This window comes from Rhamphochromis sp. 'chilingali' (genome assembly GCF_963969265.1).
Source record: "Rhamphochromis sp. 'chilingali' genome assembly, chromosome: 15".
Taxonomy (NCBI): Eukaryota; Metazoa; Chordata; class Actinopteri; order Cichliformes; family Cichlidae; genus Rhamphochromis; species Rhamphochromis sp. 'chilingali'.
The window spans coordinates 560327-584761 of record NC_137942.1 but is presented as its reverse complement, the minus strand read 5'-3'; the positions used below and the strand labels follow the sequence as shown (position 1 = coordinate 584761).

Below are 24435 nucleotides of genomic sequence, written 5' to 3'. Positions count from 1 at the left end.
TTCTGGTGTTTGAGCTTTTCCTCCTCCAGGCGGCGCCGTTTCTCCCGCTGGCGCTTTATGGCCGTCACCCGGTATCTGATCGCCTTGGCAATCACCTTATAGTCTGCTTCGCACACGAACCCCAGCACCACCTGTGACACAGAGACACAGGTAAGACCACCTGCCAACTGGTGTCATGGTGTGATGCCACCTGTGCGGCGGTGCGGGTACCATCTCCTGAGCCACCTCCTCGGGGACGTCCTTGTACAGCTCGAACACGAACTCTATGGCGTTATGGTCTTTATATTTGCCACAAAGCTTCTTGTTGTCGTCCATCCGCAGCCAGAGTTTCAGCGACGTCTTCGAACCATCGTCTTCTTCTGCCAGTTCCACGTGGACGCCCAGCTTCTCCTGGAAGAACCGGTGATCCAGCAGGTCCTGAACTGTGAACCTGAAGGCCAGAAAGACAAACAAACACTGAGTTTTCCTGCTGTTACCACAGGCCGTGAACTGCCCACAAACTCGTGGCATTACCTCTCGCTGCTCTTGGTGCGGATGCAGCCCTCAATGATCTCCCTCAGCTCTGGGATGGTCACTTTGGAAAAACTCTCTGGTTTGATTCCCTGAGAGACAAACAGGAAGTCAAAAATCTGGGCATGAGGACATGAAGTAAAACGCGCTAAGCGAGGGCGGGGCCTTACACTGGTGACCTTGCGGTAGATCTGGCCAGCGTTCTGACACTCAGAGTATGGATACTCGGAGGTCGCCATCTCCAGGATGCACATGCCGAAGGCGTAAATGTCCACGGCCTCGTCGTACTTCTCCTCATACATCTCTGGAGCCATGAACTCTGGAGTTCCTGAATGCACCACCAGAAAAACCATGAAGCAGCTTTTTGGGCCCACTGACTTTCTGAGGTCATGGAGGGTTACAGACTGTCTCTTACCAATCACACTCTTAGCGAACGAGGCCTTCTTGAGTGTGGCGAGGCCCAGATCTCCGATCTTGACGGAGGCCGTGGGCCCGGTGATGAAGATGTTGTCACACTTGAGGTCTCGGTGAATGATCGGGGGGCAGCGTGAGTGCAGGAAGTGAAGCCCCTTTAGGATCTGGAGGCTCCAACGCTGCAGCAGCTTCAGTTTCATCTGACGGAACCTGCGCAGGTACCTGGACGAGTTTAAAGAAAGACAGACGAGATCCAAGAAGTCAAATTAGGATCAATAAATAATTAGAATAATAACTTTATCTAAATAGCACTTTTCAAAACACGGGGTTACAAAGCGCAGCTGGACACTGATGATAAGTGTACATGTTAAAACTTACAGACATTCATTCAACGCGTGGTTTCAAACTGCGTCAACAAATGAAGGGGAATGAATTAAGGAAACGCTAACCTATAAAAATGAGTTTTCAGCATTCACTAAAACACAAAGTCAGCCAACCTGATAGTCTGAGGAAGGCTGTCCCACAGCCTACAAACTGCGATCATCTCTGGTTTTAAAATCAGAGGGAGGGACAGTCAGAAGGCCCTGATTGGACGATCGGAGAGGCGGGCTGATCAGGTGTTAGAAGCTCAGCTACATAAGCAGGGCCCATCCATGTAGAGCCTTATATGTCAATAACACAATCTTAAATCTGAATTATACTGGAAGCCAGTGAACGGAGGCAGGGATTGGTGTGATATGTGACTGATAGCTGGTTTTCTGCTTTCTGAACTAATTGGAGATGAGCTATGGAGAGACGCACGTGAAAGACGCAGTAATCAAGATGTATACTAAAAGTTCAAGATGACTGACTGGCAGTAAAGGTTTGATTGTCACAATATTTCTCAGATGAAGGAAACAATACTGGCTAACCTTTGAGAGATTCAAAATTCAGGCGGTAATCAAAAGCGATAAAAAGCAGATGATTTGATGTTATTGGCGAGGGGCCGATGTACTGATAAACGTCCTTAGAGAAACTGTCTGGGCCGAGCACTAGAACCTTGGTTTTACCAGAGTTGAGATGGAGGAAGTCAGACTACATGCAACTAATAATGGCAGAGAAACATTGAAGCAAGAGAGGCTGTTGACATATTACAGTGTGTCATCTGCATAGCAGTGGTAGGAGACTCCATTAAAACCACTGATTAGTTGACCCAGAGGTAACATAGACAAAGACAACAGAACTGGTCCAAGGACCGAGCCCTGGGAGACTCCACTGGTGCAGATGAGGACACTGGTTAATATGAATTCTGAGGAATCTGAAAAGTATAAAGAAACCCATTTGAGACCAGTACCAGCGATGCCGACCCAACAATCTCAACGAGCTGACAAGAAACAGGAAGTTTGGAAATTGGCCCAAAATTGTTTAAAAGAGTGGAGGAGGTTTTTTTTAGTACAGGAAAGACACCGGCTGTTTTAAAGTAATCTGGGACACAGCCAGATGTAAGGGACTGACAAGAGAGAGAGGCCAGGGGGAGGTGCACATGTGTGAGGCTATATCCAAAAGATCTGTTGGAGAAGTGCTTTGACCTCGGACAACAGAACTGGGTAAAAGCCTTCAGGTGGTTGAAGAGGCACGGACTGGGTGTGACCTGATATTTTGATCTTGCAGGTGAAGAAACATTTTCCCAGTTATTAGCAGACACTGGAGTAACAGCAGACTGAAGAGGGTTAGGATGTTTGCTGATGGTGTCAAATAACAACATCGGATTAATCTTTGTTATCGTTACTCACACTAGTAAAATAAGATGTTGGATGAGTGTGACTAATAACTCCTTCATATGGAGATAGGAAGTCTTGTTCCATCTACCTCCAGGTTTTCTGCACCCTCTTCTTTGGTGGTGGATATGATCACTAATCCAGGGGAAGAACTGGTAACGGATTAATCTGACTTTAAATCTGCAACACGATCCAGAATTCATCAGCATGTATTATTTAACCAGTAAACTGAGTAAATGGTAAATGGCCTGTATTTGTACAGTGCTTTACTAGTCCCTAAGGACACATCCAGGTATCCACCCATTCACACACACATGCACACACTGGTGATGGCAGCTACATTGTAGCCACAGCCGCCCTGGGGCGCACTGACAGAGTCACTGATATCTGAAAAATTAGTTGTTGATGTACTACGGTGAGAATCAGCATCAAGTTCCCAAATACAGAGTGTTGAGGAACTACAGAAGAACCAAATGTTCTGGTTCTGGACTCACATCTTGAGGGTCCCGGACGTCATGAGCTCCGTCACCAGGATGGTGCATTTGTGTCCCTTCAGCGTCGACTTCCAAGAGTCGTAGAATCGGACGATGTTGGGATGCTGCAGAGCTTTCAGCATCTCCACCTCCTCGTTGAAGCGCTGACGCTCGGCCTTGTTCAGACGGTGAGTCTGTTACGACACGAACACATGAACATTTCCAATCATTCGCTCGTCCGTGAATTCAGAGATCAGATCGGCAAAAAACTCCCTGAAAAGCCTTCAGCTGATCCAAAATGCTGCAGCAAGAGTCCTGACAGGGACTAGAAAGAGAGAGCAGATTTCTCCTGTTTTGGCTTCCTGTTAAATCCAGAATTCAAAATCCTGCTCCTCACATACAAGGTCTTAAATAATCAGGCCCCATCTTATCTTAATGACCTTGTAGTACCATATCACCCTATTAGAGCACTTCGCTCTCGCTCTGCAGGCCTACTTGTTGTTCCTAGAGTATTTAAAAGTAGAATGGGAGGCAGAGCCTTCAGTTTTCAGGCCCCTCTTCTGTGGAACCAGCTTCCAGTTTGGATTCAGGAGACAGACACTATCTCTACTTTCAAGATTAGGCTTCAAACTTTCCTTTTTGCTAAAGCATATAGTTAGTGCTGGACCAGGTGACCCTGAATCCTCCCTTAGTTATGCTGCAATAGACGTAGGCTGCCGGGGGATTCCCATGATGCATTGAGTTTTTCCTTTCCAGTCACCTTTCTCACTCACTATGTATTAACAGACCTCTCTGCATTGAATCATATCTGTTATTAATCTCTGTCTCTCTTCCACAGCATGTCTTTATCCTGTCTTCCTTCTCTCACACCAACCAATCACAGCAGATGGCCCCGCCCCTCCCTGAGCCTGGTTCTGTCGGAGGTTTCTTCCTGTTAAAAGGGAGTTTTTCCTTCCCACTGTTGCCAAAGTGCTGCTCATAGGGGGTCATATGATTGTTGGGTTTTTCTCTGTATCTATGAAGCGCCTTGAGGCGACTTTTATTGTGATTTGGCGCTATATAAATAAAATTGAATTGAATTGAATTGAATCAATGAGGCGGCTCTGACGCAGCTTCGCTGTGAAGGACGCTGAGCCCTCGTACACTAACAGATCTGCTGACAGGACAACATACGCTTCTCACATCACTGCAGAGCATGATGGGAAACCAGCACCAAACACACACACGCCGTCTGTACGACGCGTTTCTTTGGTGTATATTTAATTTTTCTGGTTCACACACACAAGAGCTGTGGCACCAGTCTAACCATTAAACAGACATCAAATCGCACCAAGACATACAATTCAAAAAGTCAAATAAATTACACGCAGATTCAGATACTGAAAAGCAGTAAACTAAAAATACAATATTACAACAAAATAAATAAATGGGACAAGAATACATTTAAAAGGAATAAACTCACAATAAATAAATAAAGTAATTAAAATAATAAAAATACAGTTAGAAATATAAAACAAAATGAATGATACAGGAACAATAAAAGTCATAAGATTTAATTAAACATTTACAAATAAAATAAATGAAATATTTAATGAAATAAAAAATAAAGAACATGTAAATGCTGATTTTAAACCTTCTTGTTTAGACACTGGAGGTTACACGCGTAACCCTGGCTCTGCGTCACAATCAATCTACTCACCACGATTTTCACAATAAAAGCATGAAAATAAAGGACCACTAAGAAAATGTTTATTTGTGTGTGATCTCAGAAGCTGACCAATCACAGGTGAGCACGAAGGCCAGGTGAGAGTGCCTGTAATAATGACCATAAACACAAAGCAGGAAGTTCAGCACAGAGTTGATCTTTGACCTCTTTGCCCTGTGTGTGTGTGTGTGTGTGTGTGTGTGTTATCAACAGCCAGCAGCTGTCCGTCCAATCAGATACTGTGTACGGTACAACAACGCGCTGAGTCACTGTTAACCCTTTATCACACACGTGCTGGTCTATGTGTCCTTGAGAGGACCGGGCCCCGTGTGTTTTTCACTCTATTAAAGATGAGACGAGAGGACGAAGGACGAGGAAGACAATGGTTTTTGTTGAGCCTGACTGAAGTAGGAGCTTTAAATCAGTCATAAAGTGTTTTATAACCTCACACATAAATTCCTCAGGACAGTCCCTTCGTATTAAACTTCATGCTGTCCTGACTCAGAGCTGAACCTTAAACCACAGACGCTCTCATAAAAACCTAAAAAGACAAACAAACCAACCTTACACTGATCTGGTCTGGGACCAGAGGTCTGCAGGCTCTGATGAAACCCGGTGTGTGACACTCAGCTGTGTGATATTCAGCTCAGCAGGTTTGCATAAACGTTCACTGAGGGGAGAGTCAGTGCTGCTCTGACATGACTGTGCACAGCTGTCCTGCCTGCATGTGTGCAGCAAACGTGTGCTCAGCCTTCATGGCTGTGAGCATGCTGCTCCTTTACTCACAGTCTGAGTAACAGCCAACAGGGGCACGCTCCAGCAGACACAGTGGACTCTTCCATTCACACAGCAGATGTGAACCACAGCCTGAGATTAAAGGAAAGAGACACGGTGACGTGGAGTTCCACCTGGCTGTCACATCACAGTCACTCTCAGTGTCATTGATCTTTCTGAGGTAACTTCACTAATTCCTCCAAACCATCAACGAGCCCATTCCTACAAGACTGCTGGGAGAAGTCCTGCCATTAGAAAGCAGAGCTCTGCCTCCGTGTACACACCTGTGCTCATAGTCCCAGACACACCTGAGCGATACGGACGCTCTGTACCTGAGGACAGCGAGGGGCGTGGCACCTGGATGTGGAAACATCTGTGTGAGCTGTAAATGCTTTGACATTTGTCTTGTTGTGTGAGTCTACCGGAGGTCACTGAGGGTAACAGCCAATCACAGCAGACTTTACATTCACAACCATGAGGATGATTTCATGAAACTGATGTGCTGCACGCCACCTCTGCCCCCTCGTCACACTTTCGCATCCACAGCACCTTTACTACAACAGAACTGGCAGAAATACACGGTTTACTTTCAGAGGAACAGGTTTTCTTACTGCAGCGCAGTGAAGCTCTGATATTTACTGTGAGGTCGGAGCAGGTCATGATGGTGACACGAGCGCTCCTACAGACTCAGGATTCAATCGCGTTCACAACGACACGCTGCTGACGTCTCTGACTCGCTTGGAACCGATCTTTGACCTTTACTGTGAAACACTTAAGTATCTGTATCAAGCCTCCATGGAGAATCCTGGCTGACCTGTGACCTCTCAGGAAGTCTCATTTAGGTTCAAAGTTACTTTATTTAGACTTTACAGAGAAATGATGGCGTTTGTCGTCACAAAACACACCTATGTGAACCTGACACACACATGTTTGGTCATCAGGCACGATGAGTCTAATACAACAGTTCTTATTAAGTTGAGTGAGAGGAACAAAGCTGTTTCCATAACGCCTCGCCCTGCATCCCGCAGAGGATGGAGCCATTATTAGAAGTGATAAATCCTCTGCACCTGTTTAGAGTCCAGGGAGGCTAAACAGGCTGCGACTCACCTGTCAGACGGCAGAGGTCTGAGCGAACCATGCCACCAAACGAGTCAAATCAGAAACAATCAAATGATTACAGGGAGTGCAGAATTATTAGGCAAGTTGTATTTCTGAGGAATAATGTTATTATTGAACAACAACCATGTTCTCAATGAACCCAAAAAACTCATTAATATCAAAGCTGAATGTTTTTGGAAGTAGTTTTTAGTTTGTTTTTAGTTTTAGCTATTTTAGGGGGATATCTGTGTGTGCAGGTGACTATTACTGTGCATAATTATTAGGCAACCAAACAAAACACAAATATATACCCATTTCAATTATCTTGGACGCGTGTGATGGAGCATTGTCCTGCATGGAAATCATGTTTTTCTTGAAGGATGCAGACTTCTTCCTGTACCACTGCTTGAAGAAGGTGTCTTCCAGAAACTGGCAGTAGGACTGGGAGTTGAGCTTGACTCCATCCTCAACCCAAAAAGGCCCCACAAGCTCATCTTTGATGATACCAGCCCAAACCAGTACTCCACCTCCACCTTGCTGGCGTCTGAGTCGGACTGGAGCTCTCTGCCCTTTACCAATCCAGCCACGGGCCCATCCATCTGGCCCATCAAGACTCACTCTCATTTCATCAGTCCATAAAACCTTAGAAAAACCAGTCTTGAGATATTTCTTGGCCCAGTCTTGACGTTTCAGCTTGTGTGTCTTGTTCAGTGGTGGTCGTCTTTCAGCCTTTCTTACCTTGGCCATGTCTCTGAGTATTGCACACCTTGTGCTTTTGGGCACTCCAGTGATGTTGCAGCTCTGAAATATGGCCAAACTGGTGGCAAGTGGCATCTTGGCAGCTGCACGCTTGACTTTTCTCAGTTCATGGGCAGTTATTTGGCGCCTTGGTTTTTCCACACGCTTCTTGCGACCCTGTTGACTATTTTGAATGAAACGCTTGATTGTTCGATGATCACGCTTCAGAAGCTTTGCAATTTTGAGACTGCTGCATCCCTCTGCAAGATATCTCACTATTTTTGACTTTTCTGAGCCTGTCAAGTCCTTCTTTTGACCCATTTTGCCAAAGGAAAGGACGTTGCCTAATAATTATGCACACCTGATATAGGCTGTTGATGTCATTAGACCACACCCCTTCTCATTACAGAGATGCACATCACCTAATATGCTTAATTGGTAGTAGGCTTTCGAGCCTATACAGCTTGGAGTAAGACAACATGCATGAAGAGGATGATGTGGACAAAATACTCATTTGCCTAATAATTCTGCACTCCCTGTATTATTATTATTTATTAAACGTGACAAACTTCATCTAATATTCTCTGTTAGACGGTATCAGGAAGTGACACGATGCAAACAGGCAGACAGAAAGATGAGAAACACTGGATTCCTCAGCAGCTGTGCTGGCAGAGTTTAAACAGGTCTGTTTTCATCCACCTGCTACAAGTTTATTAACACTTTAACTGGATTATTCTGACAGAACGAGCTCACAGATGAGTAAAGCGCTGCAGTGTTTGGGAGTATGTGGCGTCTACAGCTGCTGATAACGGTGAAGGTAAAGTTGGGAGGCAAACCCATCGAAGCTCACCTCCGTTTATCTCACAGGCGTGCCGCGCCCTTCGGCAGTATCTATGGGCGTCTCCGGCCACCAGCTTGCTTTCAGTTAAACAGAACCAGCTCGTCTAACGTCGTTTCACACCAAACGCCGAGCAAAGCTTTGCCTCGTGTTGCTCGCACGTTTACAGTCGCCGGTCTGTTTGTGGACACAAATGTTCACCTGTGACGACCAGCGAAAGAACAACCGTTTGTCCACAAACAGGGAGACGTCTTCACCCGGCCGCGGCGAGCTGGCACCGACACCTGCTCAGACTGAACGCCGCAGGAGGAGCACCCCGCGACCCCGACCCTGGACCTCGCTCTGACTGACGATAGCCTTAGTTTGATGCTCTCAGCAGTGCCGCGCTTTTTTGGGGAGTTATTGCAGAAATGCATCTTGGGAGTTGTGGCCAATCATGTTCCTGTTAGTTTTACAGATGGGTCACTGTCAGAAGGCGTGCTCATTAGTGCCGGTGTGTGAACTCATGTCGATGATGATGATGATGAAGAGTCTGAGAGCGTGCAGCTCGCTCAGCCCTGAGGACGGAGGCGCGTCCTCGCAGACACAAACTCAGGTGTGTTAAACATTTACCAAACCTAAAGGTCCTCATTCTGAGCCAATCAGAGCTCACGGTCTGAGGCATCAGCCAATAAAAGCATAAAACCGACCTCAGAGCTCAAACACACAAACTGACCTGAGATAAGAAACAAACAAGTACAAACAAACGATTATTGTTGTTTAGTAAATAATAAAAACAAATCTTTACTTTTACCACTATTACTGTGTGTGTGTGTGTGCGTGTGTGTGTGTTACCTGCAGCTCACACCAGGCCACCTCCACCGTGGTCTCGGTGTCGAGTCCTTTGTAAACCGCCTTAAAGGATCCTCGTCCGATCTCGATGTCGAACTTGAGGAATCGTCCATCGGGCGATGAAGCTACCGCCTGTGTCTCTGCTTCGTCGCGCTCTTCCTCCTTCTGTTGCCATGGTAACACCTCCCTGTTTGACAGCACCGCGGCCGCCTCCTCCCCAGAGTCCGAGCTGCCGTCCTGAGGCTTAACCGCAGCATCTGATTGGCTGGCGGGGTCGTCCTTCGATGTGGTCACGTCCGACTCCTCTTCATTCTCTTGTTGTTTTTCTTCTTCAGGTCTTTTTTTGCTGTCGCTGTCAGGGGTCCAAGGCAGCATCCTCCACCTGTGTCAGCTGACTGGTGGTGATGTCTGAGTAGGAGGAGCTGTGGGAGGGTCGATGGAGACACGAGATGTTAAACATCACCATGACGACACACCAACATACAACAACTGCATAACCTGAGCGTCACACAACATACGACCTGATGAATCGGTGCAGCATCGACTCATTTAAACTTGTTGATCCGATCAGTATCAGAGGGCGTTAATGAAAAGAATAACAGGTGCAGGAGCAGCAACGACACACCCCCTGAAACAGGAAACAGGTGGAGGTCGCTGACACTTCCCCTCCTCATCTGACTGCTTTTCACCAGATGTGCATCTGGCTGGGGTCAGCGTGAGGCCATACCTGCAGCCTATAAAGGGCGTCCGTCACTTCCACTTAACCCACCAGCAGGACCAGTATCTGCTCCTCTGTGTAAGGATGAGCTCTGCCGGAGCCACAATATGACCTCCAGCAAGAACACTCTGAGCACCGTCACAGACTCCATGAGGGTGGCCCGAGGGCCCGATGTGAGCCCTGTGCTCCTGCCCAGCACCGTGGAGCCTGACGGGCATGTGCCACAGAGTACCAGAGCTACCCTGTGCTTCTCACAGATGTGTGAGCAGCTTCAGCCTGAGCACACGTGACAGACGTGAAGGGTCAGGAGAAGCTGAGGAGAACGCTACGCTGCCTGTAACATCGTTCAGAGACTTGATGGCAGATCAGTGATGGTCGGGGGAGGCGTATCCACGGAGGGACACCGGTGTAGCGGGTCCTGCGTTCCTCTGGTGGAAGACGTGTGGAGGACGAAGGACGTGACGGGCCCACACACTCGTCTGACCTAAAGCTTGCAGAACATCCGGGACATGATGTCTGTACCTCAGACAGGAGCTCAGACCGGGTCCAGATCTGAGAGGAGGTCCTTTAGCACGCGCTCGCCCCGACGTTATCATCATGTACATAAAACACGAGGCCACACAAACTACTCACTTGGTTTTACTTTGGTCTGATTTTTTAAAGAAACTTCACTGAAGTTTTATATACATACATACATACATATATAGTATATATACATATATATATATGTATATATACATATATATGTATATATACATATATATGTATATACATATATACATATATATATATATATATATATATATATATATATATATATATATATATATATATATATATATATATATATATATATATATATATATATATTATATATATATAATATATACATATGTATATTATATATATATGTATGTATATATACTATATATATATGTATATATACTATATATATATGTATGTATGTATGTATGTATGTATGTATATATATATACTATATATACATACATACATATATAGTATTTATATACATACATACATATACTATATATGTATGTATATAAAAAATGTTACTGATTTTGTTTTCTGCGTAAATCAAGTAAATAAAGTTTATTCGTATTTCGTTTTGATATTCTACTTTTTAAAGCACCTGTTTTAAAATGTTTGAAGCACAAAGGAAGTTGTTTACTTCATAAACTATAATACAGTGTGTGTGTGTGTGTGTGTGTGTGTGGTACTCACGCTGTGTGTGCAGCAGCGGTCACTTCATCAGTCTGACGCCACAGAAGCAGAAACAGAACAGCAGGTGTTTCAGAGCCGGACTCTGGAAACAGCTTCAGCTTCTCGGAGCACATACGTCATTTCTGCGCAGGCTGCACGCGCTGCAGAAAGAGAGTGTGAGCACGAGCTCTATCAGCACAGCACAGGCGGCACGAAGTGCATGAAGCCCCGCCCACCGGACACCTGTCACCTGCCTGATAGAAACAGGAAGCGAACCAGCCCCCGGGCACTGTGTGAGTACTGACATAAGTACTGCATGTGCTACCAACACGGAGTGCCTGCAGCCATGGCTCAGTATTATTGAATAACACACGTTGGATCGGTATTTAATTAGTCCGCGTGCTCGTGAAGGATGATTTTAGTGCCGTCAGTCGCTCGGTGAAGTCGCGATGAACACACTCGCTCTGCTCAGTGAAAAGTTGCTGGTTTGATTCCAGCCAGAGAGTCTGGGTCTCGGCAGGAAGGCCAGTGCAGAGCGCCCCCTCGTGGTCGTGTTTATGTCGCTGAAGGTTTTCACTCTGATGATTTTATAGTTGAGATCTAATAAAGAAAACTGAAGGTAAAATGATTTTAACGGTAAAATAAGGGACAGAAACGTGATGACGCTGTTAGTATAAGAGCAAAGTGAAACTAGTGATAGTGTTAGGCAATCGATTGTGTTATTGATTTATTTGCATTTGTTTATTGAGTTTCTCACGGGTGTTTTTATAAAACCACACTGACGTCATTTATTCATTTCTTTAATTATGTTTTTTTTCTAACAGATTTTTTTTCTTACAGTTTTTCCCTCCGTGGGGTCACGTGACGTTGTTTCTGGTGGGCGGCAGTTTTCCTGTCGTTTATTTATTTGACTGTATTTATTATTTCGTTTGTGGGCGGAGCTTCGTCTTCAGTCGCTGCCCTGTCAGAGCTGTTCGTCTGTGTCTGGAGCAGCAGCATGTGAGTACAGCCCTGCTGTTGTTTGTTTGTTTGTTTGTTTGTTTGTTTGTTTGTTTGTGCAGTCACAGATCGGTTTCTGGCTTTTTAGGATGCGTCTCCATGGTAACAGTCTTGCTTCAAACCAAAAAGCTCTGAAACATTTGGGATGTGAGCAGCACTGACAGCTGCACAGCTTAGTGGAGATACAAGGTTAGCATGGAGGTAAATATTTTTTTTCCTACTACTCTTAGTTGTAACCAATACGTCTACTCACCAAAGAATGAGTGAAGCAATATGGATAACAGCAGAGGACAATTTATTTAGGGTCTGATGGCAATTTACCATCGGTGTCCAGCACTTTAAAGGATTGATGGACTGGAGCACATCTGTCCTTAACATACCCTCTTAAACATCAGCTTGACACTGATATATCAAAGGAAACTTAACCGACTTTAAGTGCAAATGTTTCAACCTGAACAACTTAAAACTTCTCTGGGATACAATGTAGACAAAGACAAGAAGAAGAAAAATATTTCCATCAATAGTCACTTTTCCTAACCAGGAGACAAGTGAATATATTATGTAAAGAGTCCTTTTTTCTCAGTCCTGGGGTTGTAACACCACAACCTCCTCAGTCCGTAATCAGAGAGTGTCTATTTGACAATAACCAAAATGTCTTTGGATAGTCTTTGTGAATGCAAACAAAACAAAACAAAAAAAACAAATGATATTAGCTGGCCAGCAAAATAAAGAGAGTGTATGGCACTGAGTGCGGGCGTGTGTGTGAGTACTTCGGTCCAAATAATCAAGGTCCGGATGGATGAAGGGATGGCGGCCGCTTGTCCTTTAATGGCACCAGTAAGGCAGCACAGTAGTAAGGCAGCACAGCAGCGAGGCAGCACAGCAGTAAGGCAGCACAGCAGCGAAGCGTCTGGCAGGAGAACGAACAATAGTCCTTTTCAAGGCTACTGCAGAAGGCGATATTCCCCGCTAGCTCACCCCAGCTTGCTCTCTGGCACAGCTACAAGCCACGTGAGCTCATAGCCCCTCCCGCTAGGATGTACTACCACAGTCGACTGTCGTAAAGCAGCCGCAAACCAATAGCAATAAAAAAAAACTCAAAATCATTGAAGAACATTTTATAACACCCAATATAGGTATATACATATATACTGAATATCACACAATATCAGATAACCACATTAACACTGGGTTACATCCACCCCTGCTTAAAGTGTGACGTCCCCGTCACTATCACCCGACAGAGATTGCACTAACCCAGCAATCTGTTGTTGTAATGACAGGAAAAAGTTATTGAGCAATGCAAGTGTCATCGGCACATTGAAACTGTGATGCTTACAATCGACTTTGTAGCCGACCTGATAGTCACTGAGATAAGCCGGTGGCACTCTCCTCCTTTGTGGCCTACCACATGTTGGGGCTGGGCTGAGCACCTCCTCATCGTTTGCTGTCTCCGATCCTGTCAGATCTACAATGAATTCAGGTGCCCCAGGATTCAGAGGATACTGTGGCTGGGACGCCTCCTGTTCTCCCAGAACATCCCTTTGATCCGCCAACAAGTCATTGTCAGGAAATTGGCTGGATGTAAAGTTTATTTCCTCGTCTTGCCCAAACTCCTCCTCCAGCCGAGTTTCTTCTGTGTTGCTCCCTGCATCCTCTCTCATGAGAGGTTGAACTGAACTGGTTAGCACATCCTGACTGTCACATTGCAGGTTAACCGGTAGGAACCCACAGGGAAGAAGCATGTCACGATGCAGAACTCGCTCTCTGCCCTCTGCATCCTCTGGCCTAATCACATAAACCGGGATAGACTCATCCGTCTGCTTAACAACGATGTGCACAATAGGCTCCCACTTATCAGAGATTTTGTGTTTCTTTCTTAGGCTCAGATTCCTTACCAGGACTCTGTCACCCACTTCCAATGGAAGGGCAGTAACCTTAGCATCCCAGCGTCTTTTGTTCAACAATTGTCTCTTCTCAGCATTTCTTGAGGCTAGGTCGTATGCATACTTCAGCCTACTCTTTAGTTCTCGTACATACTGAATATGTGTTCTGGTGCTGTGGCCACGTGGACTATGTCCAAAACAGAGATCAATCGGAAGGCGTGGCTCTCTACCAAACATCAGAAGGAAGGGCGCTTCTCCAGTTGCGTCATGTTTTGTACAGTTATAAGCATGTACAAGGGGGCGAACATACTTCCTCCACTCCTCTTTTTTCTTATCCTCCAGAGTTCCGAGGAGGTCCAACAGAGTCCTGTTGAATCTTTCCACTGGATTTCCACGTGGATGGTAGGGTGTCGTACGGGACTTTGTAATCCCTGCTAGTTTACAAAGCTCTGCCACTATTTCAGATTCAAAACAAGCACCTTGATCACTATGGATTCTGCGAGGAAACCCGTAGTGACTGATGAAGTTCTCCCATAACACTGTGGACACCGTTTTCGCTGTCTGATCTCTCGTGGGATATGCCTGTGCATATTTTGTAAAATGATCAGTTAGTACTAGGATGTTCCTGGTGTCTCTCGAATCGGGTTCTATTGTCAGAAAATCTATGCACACTAACTCGAGGGGACCACTGACTTTGATGTTGACAAGTTTAGAGGCTTTCTGCACTCGTGCCTTTCGTTTCACACACCTCTCACATGTTTTACACTTGTTCTCAATGTAGCTAGCCATTTTTGGCCAGTAAAACCTCGCTCTAGCCAGTTCTAAGGTTCTCTCAATACCCATGTGACCTGTCTCGTCATGAACACCTTGGAAAGCTCTCTCTCGATGGCTATTAGGGATGACAAGTTGATGGAAGGCCTTCCCCTTTTGATCAAAAACTCTACGGTATAGCACCCCATCAACTAGAAGTAACTTTGATTTCTCCCGTAAAAACAGAACCACCTCAGGTTCCTCAGACTTTCTGTCAAAAGTCTCATCCCCAGTCTCTAAAATGCCTATGATGCGGGCTAAAGAGCTGTCATTTCTCTGTAACTGATACCAGTCCACCATAGACATTCCTGGTAGGGCTGACTGGCCAGGTAGGGGGACCGGATCCTCAAGGTCATCAGGAACCGCACTGTCATTGCACAAGAGTGTTTCCACGGCAGGGATTACAGTGTCGACTGTCTGTGTGCCTTCACCTAAGATCGTGTTGACATTGACACTATGACGCTTACACACAGTACTCATTGCCTCCCCATCGAGAACTTTAAACTCCTCAGGGGACAAACTAGCACAGTCCAGCATGCTGGAGATTCTTCTGTCTGTCTCCAGGGACTCCTCGTCCTCCTCTGAGGGTCCATGAGGCCTCCTAGAGAGCCCGTCAGCATCAGTGTTATGTTGGCCAGATTTGTAGTGTATGTCAAAGTTGTAAATCGACAGAGAAGCAAGCCATCTGTGACTTGCAGCATCAAGCTTCGCACTGGTCAACACATACGTCAAAGGGTTGTTATCAGTCAGCACCTTGAAATTAGCCCCATACAAATAATCATGGAACTTCTCACTTACTGCCCACTTGAGGGCGAGAAATTCTAATTTATGTACAGGGTAATTCTTTTCGCTTTTGGAGAGGCCACGACTAGCATAAGCTACTACTCGAGTCTGGCCGTCTTGAACCTGATACAACGCTGCTCCCAGGCCTGACATACTGGCATCTGTGTGTACTACGTACGGGAGCTGCCAGTTGGCGAAAGCCAGAACAGGTGCTGAAATCAGTTTTTCAACGATAAGGTCAAAAGCAGCCTGGCAGGCAGGGGTCCATTTTGCCCCAAGTGAGGGTGACTTTGTTCGTGGCCAATGTTTTTGGCCTTTATGCCTGGGGGCTAGTTCTCCCTTTAACAAGTCATTGAGAGGCCTGACAATGCAAGAATAATCTCTCACAAACCGCCTGTAATACCCCGTGAAACCTAGGAATGACCGAAGCTCTTTGGCAGTTTGTGGGCATGGCCAGTCTTTCACAGCAGTAATTTTGTCTGGGTCAGGCTGGATCCCCTGGGCAGATATTACATGCCCCAGATATTTCACGGAGGTTTGGAAGAACTTGCATTTAGAAGGGGATAACTTCAGACCAAACTCAGCAATGCGCTTAAGGACCTTCATCACCCGCTCTTCATGCTCTTCCAGTGAGTTGGAGAAGATTATGAGGTCATCTAGAAATGCAACAACCTCCTGGAGGTTAATTCCCTCCATCACTTTCTCCATTGTCCGTTGAAACGTGGCAGGGGAGTTAGTCAAGCCTTGAGGCATCCTCCGAAATTGCCATGTTCCAAACGGCGTTGTAAATGCTGTCTTGGGTCGATCACATGGCTCAACTTCAAGTTGATAGTACCCGCTCTTGAGATCTAAAACAGTGAACCATTTTGAACCAGAGAGCAGAGTGAACGTCTCCTCTATACGAGGCAATGGGTATGCGTCCTTTTTGGTGAGGTTGTTTAGTCTCCGGTAATCTACAACCATTCGCAGTTCCCCATTCTTTTTCCTTACAAGCACTACTGGAGAGGCATAGGGGCTATGTGACTCCTCTATAATGCCTGTTGCCAAAAGGTCTTGGAGGTGTCTTTTCAAATCATTGAAATCAGCGGGCGAAACACGTCTTGTCCGCTCTTTGAATGGGACATGAGGTTCTAACTCAATGCGGTGACTGACCCCCGTCACACTACCAACGTCAAGATCATGTTTCGAGAAAGCATCTGATGCTTCTCTGACAATTCTAGCCTGTATGTGCTCTTTGAATTGTGGTGATATCGGGCTGTCCCCAAAATCAAGGCCAAGAAGCACGGCAGATTGGTTACTGTCCTCGCTATGAGAAGCTAGCAGGGACTGTGCCTGCAGAGGAGCATCTTCGGGCTGGGGGTTCATATCAGGGAGTGCAACAGGAACCGCCCAATCAATGGGGGAGCACTCAGCAATAGCTGTTCCAGGATACAGTGTGATGCCCCGCCGAGAGGCATTTTTGACCGCAACTTTAAACTTACAGTGAGACATAGGTTTTACATCAACTATCTGGTCATAGATGATAAACCCCCCTGGTGTAGGTGTGTCCTCCGAGCTACACACAAGAGCCTGAAATTTATCGCTCCCAGGTTTAGTGTGGCAGATGGCTTTCAAAGTATACACCTCACCTGGTTTCAAATGCACCGGTACCTTGCTGGAGAGTGCAACACGGAGGGCTTTGACCTCGTCTGCTTGGGGGTCAGCCTGCTTGAAACATTCGGTATATGCCATGACCCAGTTAGTGTCAATGGGTAGAGTCTGCAGGAACTTTGCTCCACCCTTTTTTTGACAGTCTTGTAGCATGGGACCTAACACATTTGTGCCCACAAGAAGAGAAAACTTATCATTGTACGATTGATCTGGACTAACTAATGCTAAGATGTTGAAACACTTGTCTGTGCCACAAGCACTTTCAGGGAACTGAACTTTAGCCTCAATGTACCCCACATATGGTACCTTTTGTCCAGCCGCACCTTCGATGTCCAGTACCTCTTTTATAGAGAACAGTTCTCTATGAGAAAGATAGCGAGAATAGAATGACTCTGATATTATTGACACTTGAGACCCGGTGTCAATTAAACACCGACACGGAACTTGATCTAACCATGCTAAACCATCACAAGGCTCCCCAATTAGACCCTGAGGAAACTGGGGAGGCACCGTTGGAGCTGGGGCTTCGTACATGCACTGGCTTGAAGGCTTGGAACTGCTCTGACCATCAGCTCCTGCTCGTTCCACAGCAGGAGCTCCTACTGGTTTAAAGGCAAGTTGGACTGTGGACTATTCTGTCGCTGAGCCATTGAACACTGGCTTTGCCCAGCACTGTGCCTCTCACACAATTTCTTTTGCACTAATATGGCATTGGTTGGGTTTGAACATTGTGGCAACATATGTGAATCCTCCCCACAATTATAGCAAAATTTCCCAACCCTTTTATGATCACCAGGTAGCCTAGCAGGAGTTGGTGGAGCTGGATTGTGGATTTTGGTTCTGTGCGATAGCTTCTGCCTAGTTTTATCACTTTTGGGACACTGAGAATTTGCTGCAGATGAGCTGTTCATTAGCTCTGCTTCTAGCTGCCTGATTCTTTCCTCCAGTTGCTCTCTGGTACAAGCATCCAGCGCTGTGGGAGGTGTGCCAGAATGCCTGCCGTCATCTGTGGCTACGAGTGTTCTAGCCTGCACTTTAGTTGAGGTGCCGCTCATGTAACGTCTCCTGCGCATTTCTTTTAACTGACTCTCTTTCTCATGCGTTCTGATTTTAAAAAGCAGCTCTGAGAAAGTGGGAATAACATGATGTGCAGATCCCACTATTTCTTTTAGATGCAGAGTGGCAATTAGAGAGTCATCCCAGCAACCTCTGAGGAACTGCTTTAGTAGCTGAACATCAAAATCACTTCTAGGTATGCCATTACCGTCAACTACCTCCTGCAGCAACGTCTGGAGTCGGCGCAAGTAATCAGATGCCTTTTCTCCACTATTCTGATGAGTCTCTAGGTACTGAATATACAGCTCTTCACCTCCAGTGACATTGCCATAAGCCTTGTCAAGCTCATCGAGATAGTCTTTTGGTGGTGCTTGAGACCCAATAGAAAGGGCCACATTCAAAGCAGGGCTAGCCAAGCTATCGAGGAAAACACGGCGCTGCTGCCCTTCGGAAAGGGTAGAGTCATTTAGTACCTGTTTAGCTCTAAGTCGCCATACCCTGTACTCTACCTCATTAGGGGGTTTTGGAGAGTTTCCTGAAAATGAGCGGAGCTCAAAACCAGAGGGAGTGTGCATGGGCGAGTCATGTTTTACAATGTGCTCCACAATGACTCTCTGAACCTCCGCTGGCAAAGGATCAACAAGCAGGGAGTCCGCATCAAGTGCCTGTTTAGCCTTGGGCACATGGCCATCATCACAGGCGGCAGTTGACCTGGGACCGGGTGTGGACTGAGTTTTAACTCCCAAGGTAGGAGTTGAGGTAGCTAACCCCTTATATGTATCATTTTTCCCACACATGTGGCTCACTGCAGCCTGATTTAAAGTCATGGGGCTCACATTATATGCTAATGCCAGTTCGTTCACTTGTTCTCTGAAACTAGCAGTCACATCATCAATTGCTCGAGCGAGGGGGACCACATCATGCGCCAGGTGAAAACTGTCAGGTCCCTGAGGACAGTACTCATCTATCTGAATAACCTCCCAACACTCCCCATCTGCTGAATGTTCTCCATCTAAGAGCATTGGGGTAATGCACTCCATGAACTGACACAAAATAGTGTCAGGGAGACTATCTATTTGTTGAATTTTGACAACGTGATCCAGCAAAGCGAATGCTCTTTGCACCTCTTGTAGTTTAATCTCGGCTTTAGCCCCTTTTAACAAAACAGTGTACTCTGGATCAAAACCATACCTGTCACAAAACTCCATTGTCTCTCTCTGCAAAGCAGTAGATGAATTCACAGATGTCTGTGCATGTGCTTCAGGATAAAGTTAGTGATGCGCTCCAGTCCCTGTTCGGGCGCCAATTTTTTTCCTACTACTCTTAGTTGTAACCAATACGTCTACTCACCAAAGAATGAGTGAAGCAATATGGATAACAGCAGAGGACAATTTATTTAGGGTCTGATGGCAATTTACCATCGGTGTCCAGCACTTTAAAGGATTGATGGACTGGAGCACATCTGTCCTTAACATACCCTCTTAAACATCAGCTTGACACTGATATATCAAAGGAAACTTAACCGACTTTAAGTGCAAATGTTTCAACCTGAACAACTTAAAACTTCTCTGGGATACAATGTAGACAAAGACAAGAAGAAGAAAAATATTTCCATCAATAGTCACTTTTCCTAACCAGGAGACAAGTGAATATATTATGTAAAGAGTCCTTTTTTCTCAGTCCTGGGGTTGTAACACCACAACCTCCTCAGTCCGTAATCAGAGAGTGTCTATTTGACAATAACCAAAATGTCTTTGGATAGTCTTTGTGAATGCAAACAAAACAAAACAAAAAAAACAAATGATATTAGCTGGCCAGCAAAATAAAGAGAGTGTATGGCACTGAGTGCGGGCGTGTGTGTGAGTACTTCGGTCCAAATAATCAAGGTCCGGATGGATGAAGGGATGGCGGCCGCTTGTCCTTTAATGGCACCAGTAAGGCAGCACAGTAGTAAGGCAGCACAGCAGCGAGGCAGCACAGCAGTAAGGCAGCACAGCAGCGAAGCGTCTGGCAGGAGAACGAACAATAGTCCTTTTCAAGGCTACTGCAGAAGGCGATATTCCCCGCTAGCTCACCCCAGCTTGCTCTCTGGCACAGCTACAAGCCACGTGAGCTCATAGCCCCTCCCGCTAGGATGTACTACCACAGTCGACTGTCGTAAAGCAGCCGCAAACCAATAGCAATAAAAAAAAACTCAAAATCATTGAAGAACATTTTATAACACCCAATATAGGTATATACATATATACTGAATATCACACAATATCAGATAACCACATTAACACTGGGTTACATCAGCACTGAGAGTGGGTCCACAGAGGTGGTGATGGAGCTGAAACAGGGTTTAGAATAATATTAAAATAATACTGTATAATAATAACACCAACAATAATAATAATATAATAATATTGTTGCTAATTTTACATTTGTGGGTGAAGACTTTGTTCTGAGCAGATCAAACATGAAACAAAGGCGCGTGCGTCCTGTCAGCGTGCGACAGCCCCGTTTCCTGTCCGTGCGGTCAGACCAGAGCGCTCTGATCTCTGTTTGTTTGGTGATGTCACAGAGGACCAGTCCTCTGGACGTGTCTGTGCTTCGGCCTGTTGTCTGAACTAAAACGTTTGACCTCAAATAAAACAGGAGTAAACGTCTGACACAGGGAAGGCGAGCACGCCGCCGGCCTCCATCACTGACCTACAGTCAGCTTTAGTCTGTGATCCCATGCCAACATCAAACTGAAGTCTGGGCCGGGATGTGATCAGGATGCAGTGCGGCTGGGTCAGGGTCACACCTGAGTCAGGACCCTGTCAGGGAGGGGCTTGAACGGTTTCCATGGCCACACATTATATCAGCGTTACAGGAGCGTGACGCTTTATGTTCAAATAATGATGATAAATATTGATGAATACAAAAACACATTTGTGGTCTGTCATGTGACTGCTGTGAAGCGTTGCTCACGACCTCAGCACAGGTGATGATGATGATGATGATGATGAACTCACTGCAGCTGTTACAGTACACTGAGTGTGAGGCTTCTGAGTGGGTGGAGGAGCTCAAGTGTTGGGCTGTGTTCACAGTGAGCGTGGATGGATGTAGTCCTGCGGTCAGCTGGAGGTCACTTCACTGTAATCCTGTCAGTTTCTTATCAACAACAGTTCACTACTGAAAGAGCACAACAGGCTTTTATTGTGAAAGGCAAGGACAGGAAGAGTCCTTTTGAATAGAAAACACTGAGGAAGAGGAGTCACATGACAGGATGACAGAATTCCTCCTTTTACATGAGTGCTGAGACAACAGGAAGTTTGAATCTCAGTCAGATTTTTTACCCGGATCAATAAAACATGAACAATGTCACTGATTATTATTGATCTGAGGCTTTATTGATCCAGCTAACAGTAAGAACTCGAATTTGTAGCTGTGAACAAAGGCTACGTTTACCACAGTGATGAAAAGTTTCAAAGTAAAAGCCTCGTCGGTGTAGCGGAGCCCAGAGGAACAGACCAGCAGCTTTAAAGGGTTCGAAGGTTAACTTCTTTTTTCTTCTCTCTTCTTTCTTAATCCCTGTGGGAGGATTTAATCTGATAATCTGCTCATTTCCTCGTTGGCTTCATGAATCCGTCTCCTTTATCTTCTTCTCATCCCTTTGTTCTCCTCCTCCTCACTCTGTGTAATCCCCGCCTTAATCTTTTGTTTTCCTGCTGTTTTGTTACAACATTGTTTTATTCCAGAAACTTCCTCTCCCGGCGCCTGATATCAGTAACGAGTGTTAACAACAAGTTAATAATGATTATTGATCAGCTGACCGTGATGGTGTGTTTCTGACGTCTGAGTCTTTATTCCAACAAACATCAGTGTGAGGACTGGAGTCTGCAGGGGGCACCGCTGAACTTTGAACTGTTTTTCTGCAGACAGGCTCCACCCCCGGCTCCCTGCTGCTTACACCGAGTCAAAATGGCCGCCAGCAGCTGAACATGTGACAGGAAGTTAAAGTAACAAGTCGACTCTGTGATCATCATGTCCCACGCCAAGCACCTGCTGCCGATGCCTTCCACTGTGGTGGATGTTTCACTGCAGAGGATGCCCCGCCTCCTTTTTCTTCTTCTTCTGGTGTTGACGTCACTCAGCCTGGTGTCGGCCACATCACCGCTCACTGTGGCATTGTGGCGTCGTGGCAACCGAGTCTCCACTATCAGCGCCTGCCACCGACTGGAGACAGCAGACGGAGGACTGACGGTCCGCTGCAGTGGACTCAGACTGACCCAGGTGTGTGTGTGTCTGTGCGTGTGCGTGTGTGGCTGCTTTTCCTAGCTTCAGGTGGACTTTAGCCTCTGAATGACCTGTGAAAACCTCCAACCCGAGAATGAAACTACCCCTGACTTTAAGTTCTCAGGCAGGATGAGGATGTTCTTTAAGCTTTAGCAGACGGCATCCGTGCGCTCACAGTATCCAGGTGTGTTTGTGCGCTCAGGTACCCATCGGCCTGCCGAACCGCACCACTCGTCTGTTTCTGAATAAAAACCTGCTGACCTCTCTGGCGGCCGACACGTTCTCCAGTCTGTTCCTGCTCGATGAGCTCGACCTGTCACATAACCAGGTAGTGAACAGCTCTTCATACCAGTTTAGAGTATGCACCAGTTTAATACCAGTAAGACACAGCAGGATCATACTGTTTCGCCCTCCTCAGCTCTCCTCACTTGAAGACGGTTGTTTCCGTGGGTTGGACTCGCTTACTTTCTTGGACCTGTCGTACAACCGCCTGTCCACGCTGGAGCTGCCGGTGCTCGGCGGTCTGCAGATTGAGGCCAACCTCACACATAACCCCTGGCACTGTGACTGCAGGATGGAGGTGTGCACAGATGCAATGATGTGTGTTTGTAGTTCACACAAAGTCATTACAACTTTCTGTTTGTGTTTAGATGTCCATGCCTCAGTTGGATCTGGACCCGACCTCACTAGCAGAAGTTGTCTGTGCAACCTCTGATCTCCCAAACCTCGGTAAGCTTTCTCTCAGCAGATGTGCTGAACAAAGAACACACAACACATTTTTCCTTCTTTTGTACCATTTTGTTCTTTACTTTTGGCTACACACTGATTTATGGTCTGACACTGTGTGATGTGGTGTTACAGGAGCTGTCGGGATACCACTGGTTGTGCTGATGGAGGACTGGGATCTGTGTTTGTCTGTGAGGAGAACCACTGATGTGGTGACACTCGTCACCATGTTCCTCTGGCTCTTCATGCTCATCTGCTACCTGGCCTACTACATCCGCCAGAACCAGGCGGTCACACGCCGAAACCTGGAGTACCTGAAGTTACTGGAGGGCAAAAATCCTTATAAACCCAAAAAGACAACTTCATGATGACCTTTTGGAATTCCCGAATGCCTGTCTAGAGTTACCCACAGCTGTGTTTTCCCTCAAAGACATCCGTAATGACTTCCAGAGCAATTTCTTTGCCCACAGTCAAAGGAGCTTGCAAAGAAAAGCATCTGGACTTCTTTAAGTTGCTTGAAGACGTTTCACCTCTCATCCGAGAAGCTTCTTCAGTTCTAAGGTCAAATGGTGGAGAGTCCCAGATATAAACCTAGTGGGAGTGACCCCCCACAGAGGGACAAAAGGACCCCCTGATGATCCTCTAATCGCCTGAGCCAATCAGGGTGTGGGCCCCAATCAGGAGGTGGCTCTTCTGTGTTGTGCCATGCGCTTCACAAGCGCATGGCACAACACAGAAGAGCCACCTCCACAGGACAAGACTCAGCAGTCCATCTGCATCTAAAGGTCAAAGGACACTCTTTCGAGGATGCCAATGTTCACATTTTGGACAGAGAGGACAGATGGTTTGAAAGAGGAGTGAAAGAAGCATCTATGTCCACTGTGAGCGACCATCTTTGAACAGAGGCGGGGCTTACGACACCAACTCTCTGCCATCTATAATCCAGATTTGAGATCCTTCCCAGACGCCTTAACGCCCACTCACATCCTGGGCCATCTGACCTCAGGAAATCACATGATAAGGTGGGGCCAGGTTTCACAATGAACACACCCGAAACTCTGGCTGATTGGGGCCCACACCCAGTTTCCCACCTTGGCTCAGGTGATTAGAGGATCATCAGGGGTCCTTTTGTCCCTCTGTGGGGGGAAACTCCCACTAGGTTTATATCTGGGACTCTCCACC

General features: G+C 46.2%; 2 protein-coding genes across 6 annotated transcripts in view; one reads left to right on the top strand and one right to left on the bottom strand.

Annotated features, from left to right (window-relative positions):
* Positions 1-11238, bottom strand: part of LOC308411429 (serine/threonine-protein kinase WNK4-like) — a 27188-nt gene extending 15950 nt beyond the window's left edge. For 2 of the 3 annotated variants that reach the window (XM_080905299.1, XM_080905300.1), the window contains exons 1-7: positions 11099-11238; positions 9142-9560; positions 3176-3348; positions 681-1146; positions 514-602; positions 211-430; positions 1-131 (exon numbers count right to left, since the gene is read on the bottom strand). The exon at positions 1-131 is cut by the window's left edge and continues 82 nt beyond it. In XM_080905299.1, coding sequence (XP_080761425.1) covers positions 1-131; positions 211-430; positions 514-602; positions 681-1146; positions 3176-3348; positions 9142-9513 — 1451 coding nt within the window. In that variant the 5' untranslated portion in view covers positions 9514-9560; positions 11099-11238. The remainder of the gene's footprint in view (positions 132-210; positions 431-513; positions 603-680; positions 1147-3175; positions 3349-9141; positions 9561-11098) is intronic. The other variant, XM_080905301.1, reaches the window with a different exon arrangement.
* Positions 11239-11366: 128 nt separating this feature from the next.
* LOC308411228 (leucine-rich repeat-containing protein 3-like) lies at positions 11367-23766 on the top strand. 3 transcript variants are annotated; one of them, XM_080905082.1, is made up of 7 exons: positions 11367-11696; positions 11902-12076; positions 22170-22524; positions 22730-22855; positions 22946-23107; positions 23178-23256; positions 23389-23766. In XM_080905082.1, the coding sequence occupies exons 3-7, from the start codon at positions 22276-22278 to the stop codon at positions 23619-23621; spliced, it is 849 nt and encodes a 282-aa protein (XP_080761208.1). In that variant the 5' UTR covers positions 11367-11696; positions 11902-12076; positions 22170-22275; the 3' UTR covers positions 23622-23766. The 3 variants fall into 3 exon arrangements, with proteins under 3 accessions (XP_080761208.1, XP_080761206.1, XP_080761207.1); XM_080905080.1 differs by lacking the exons at positions 11367-11696; positions 11902-12076 and adding an exon at positions 12109-12277 and having other exon boundaries at positions 22730-23107; XM_080905081.1 differs by lacking the exons at positions 11367-11696; positions 11902-12076 and adding an exon at positions 21438-21785 and having other exon boundaries at positions 22730-23107.
* Positions 23767-24435: the final 669 nt, after the last annotated feature.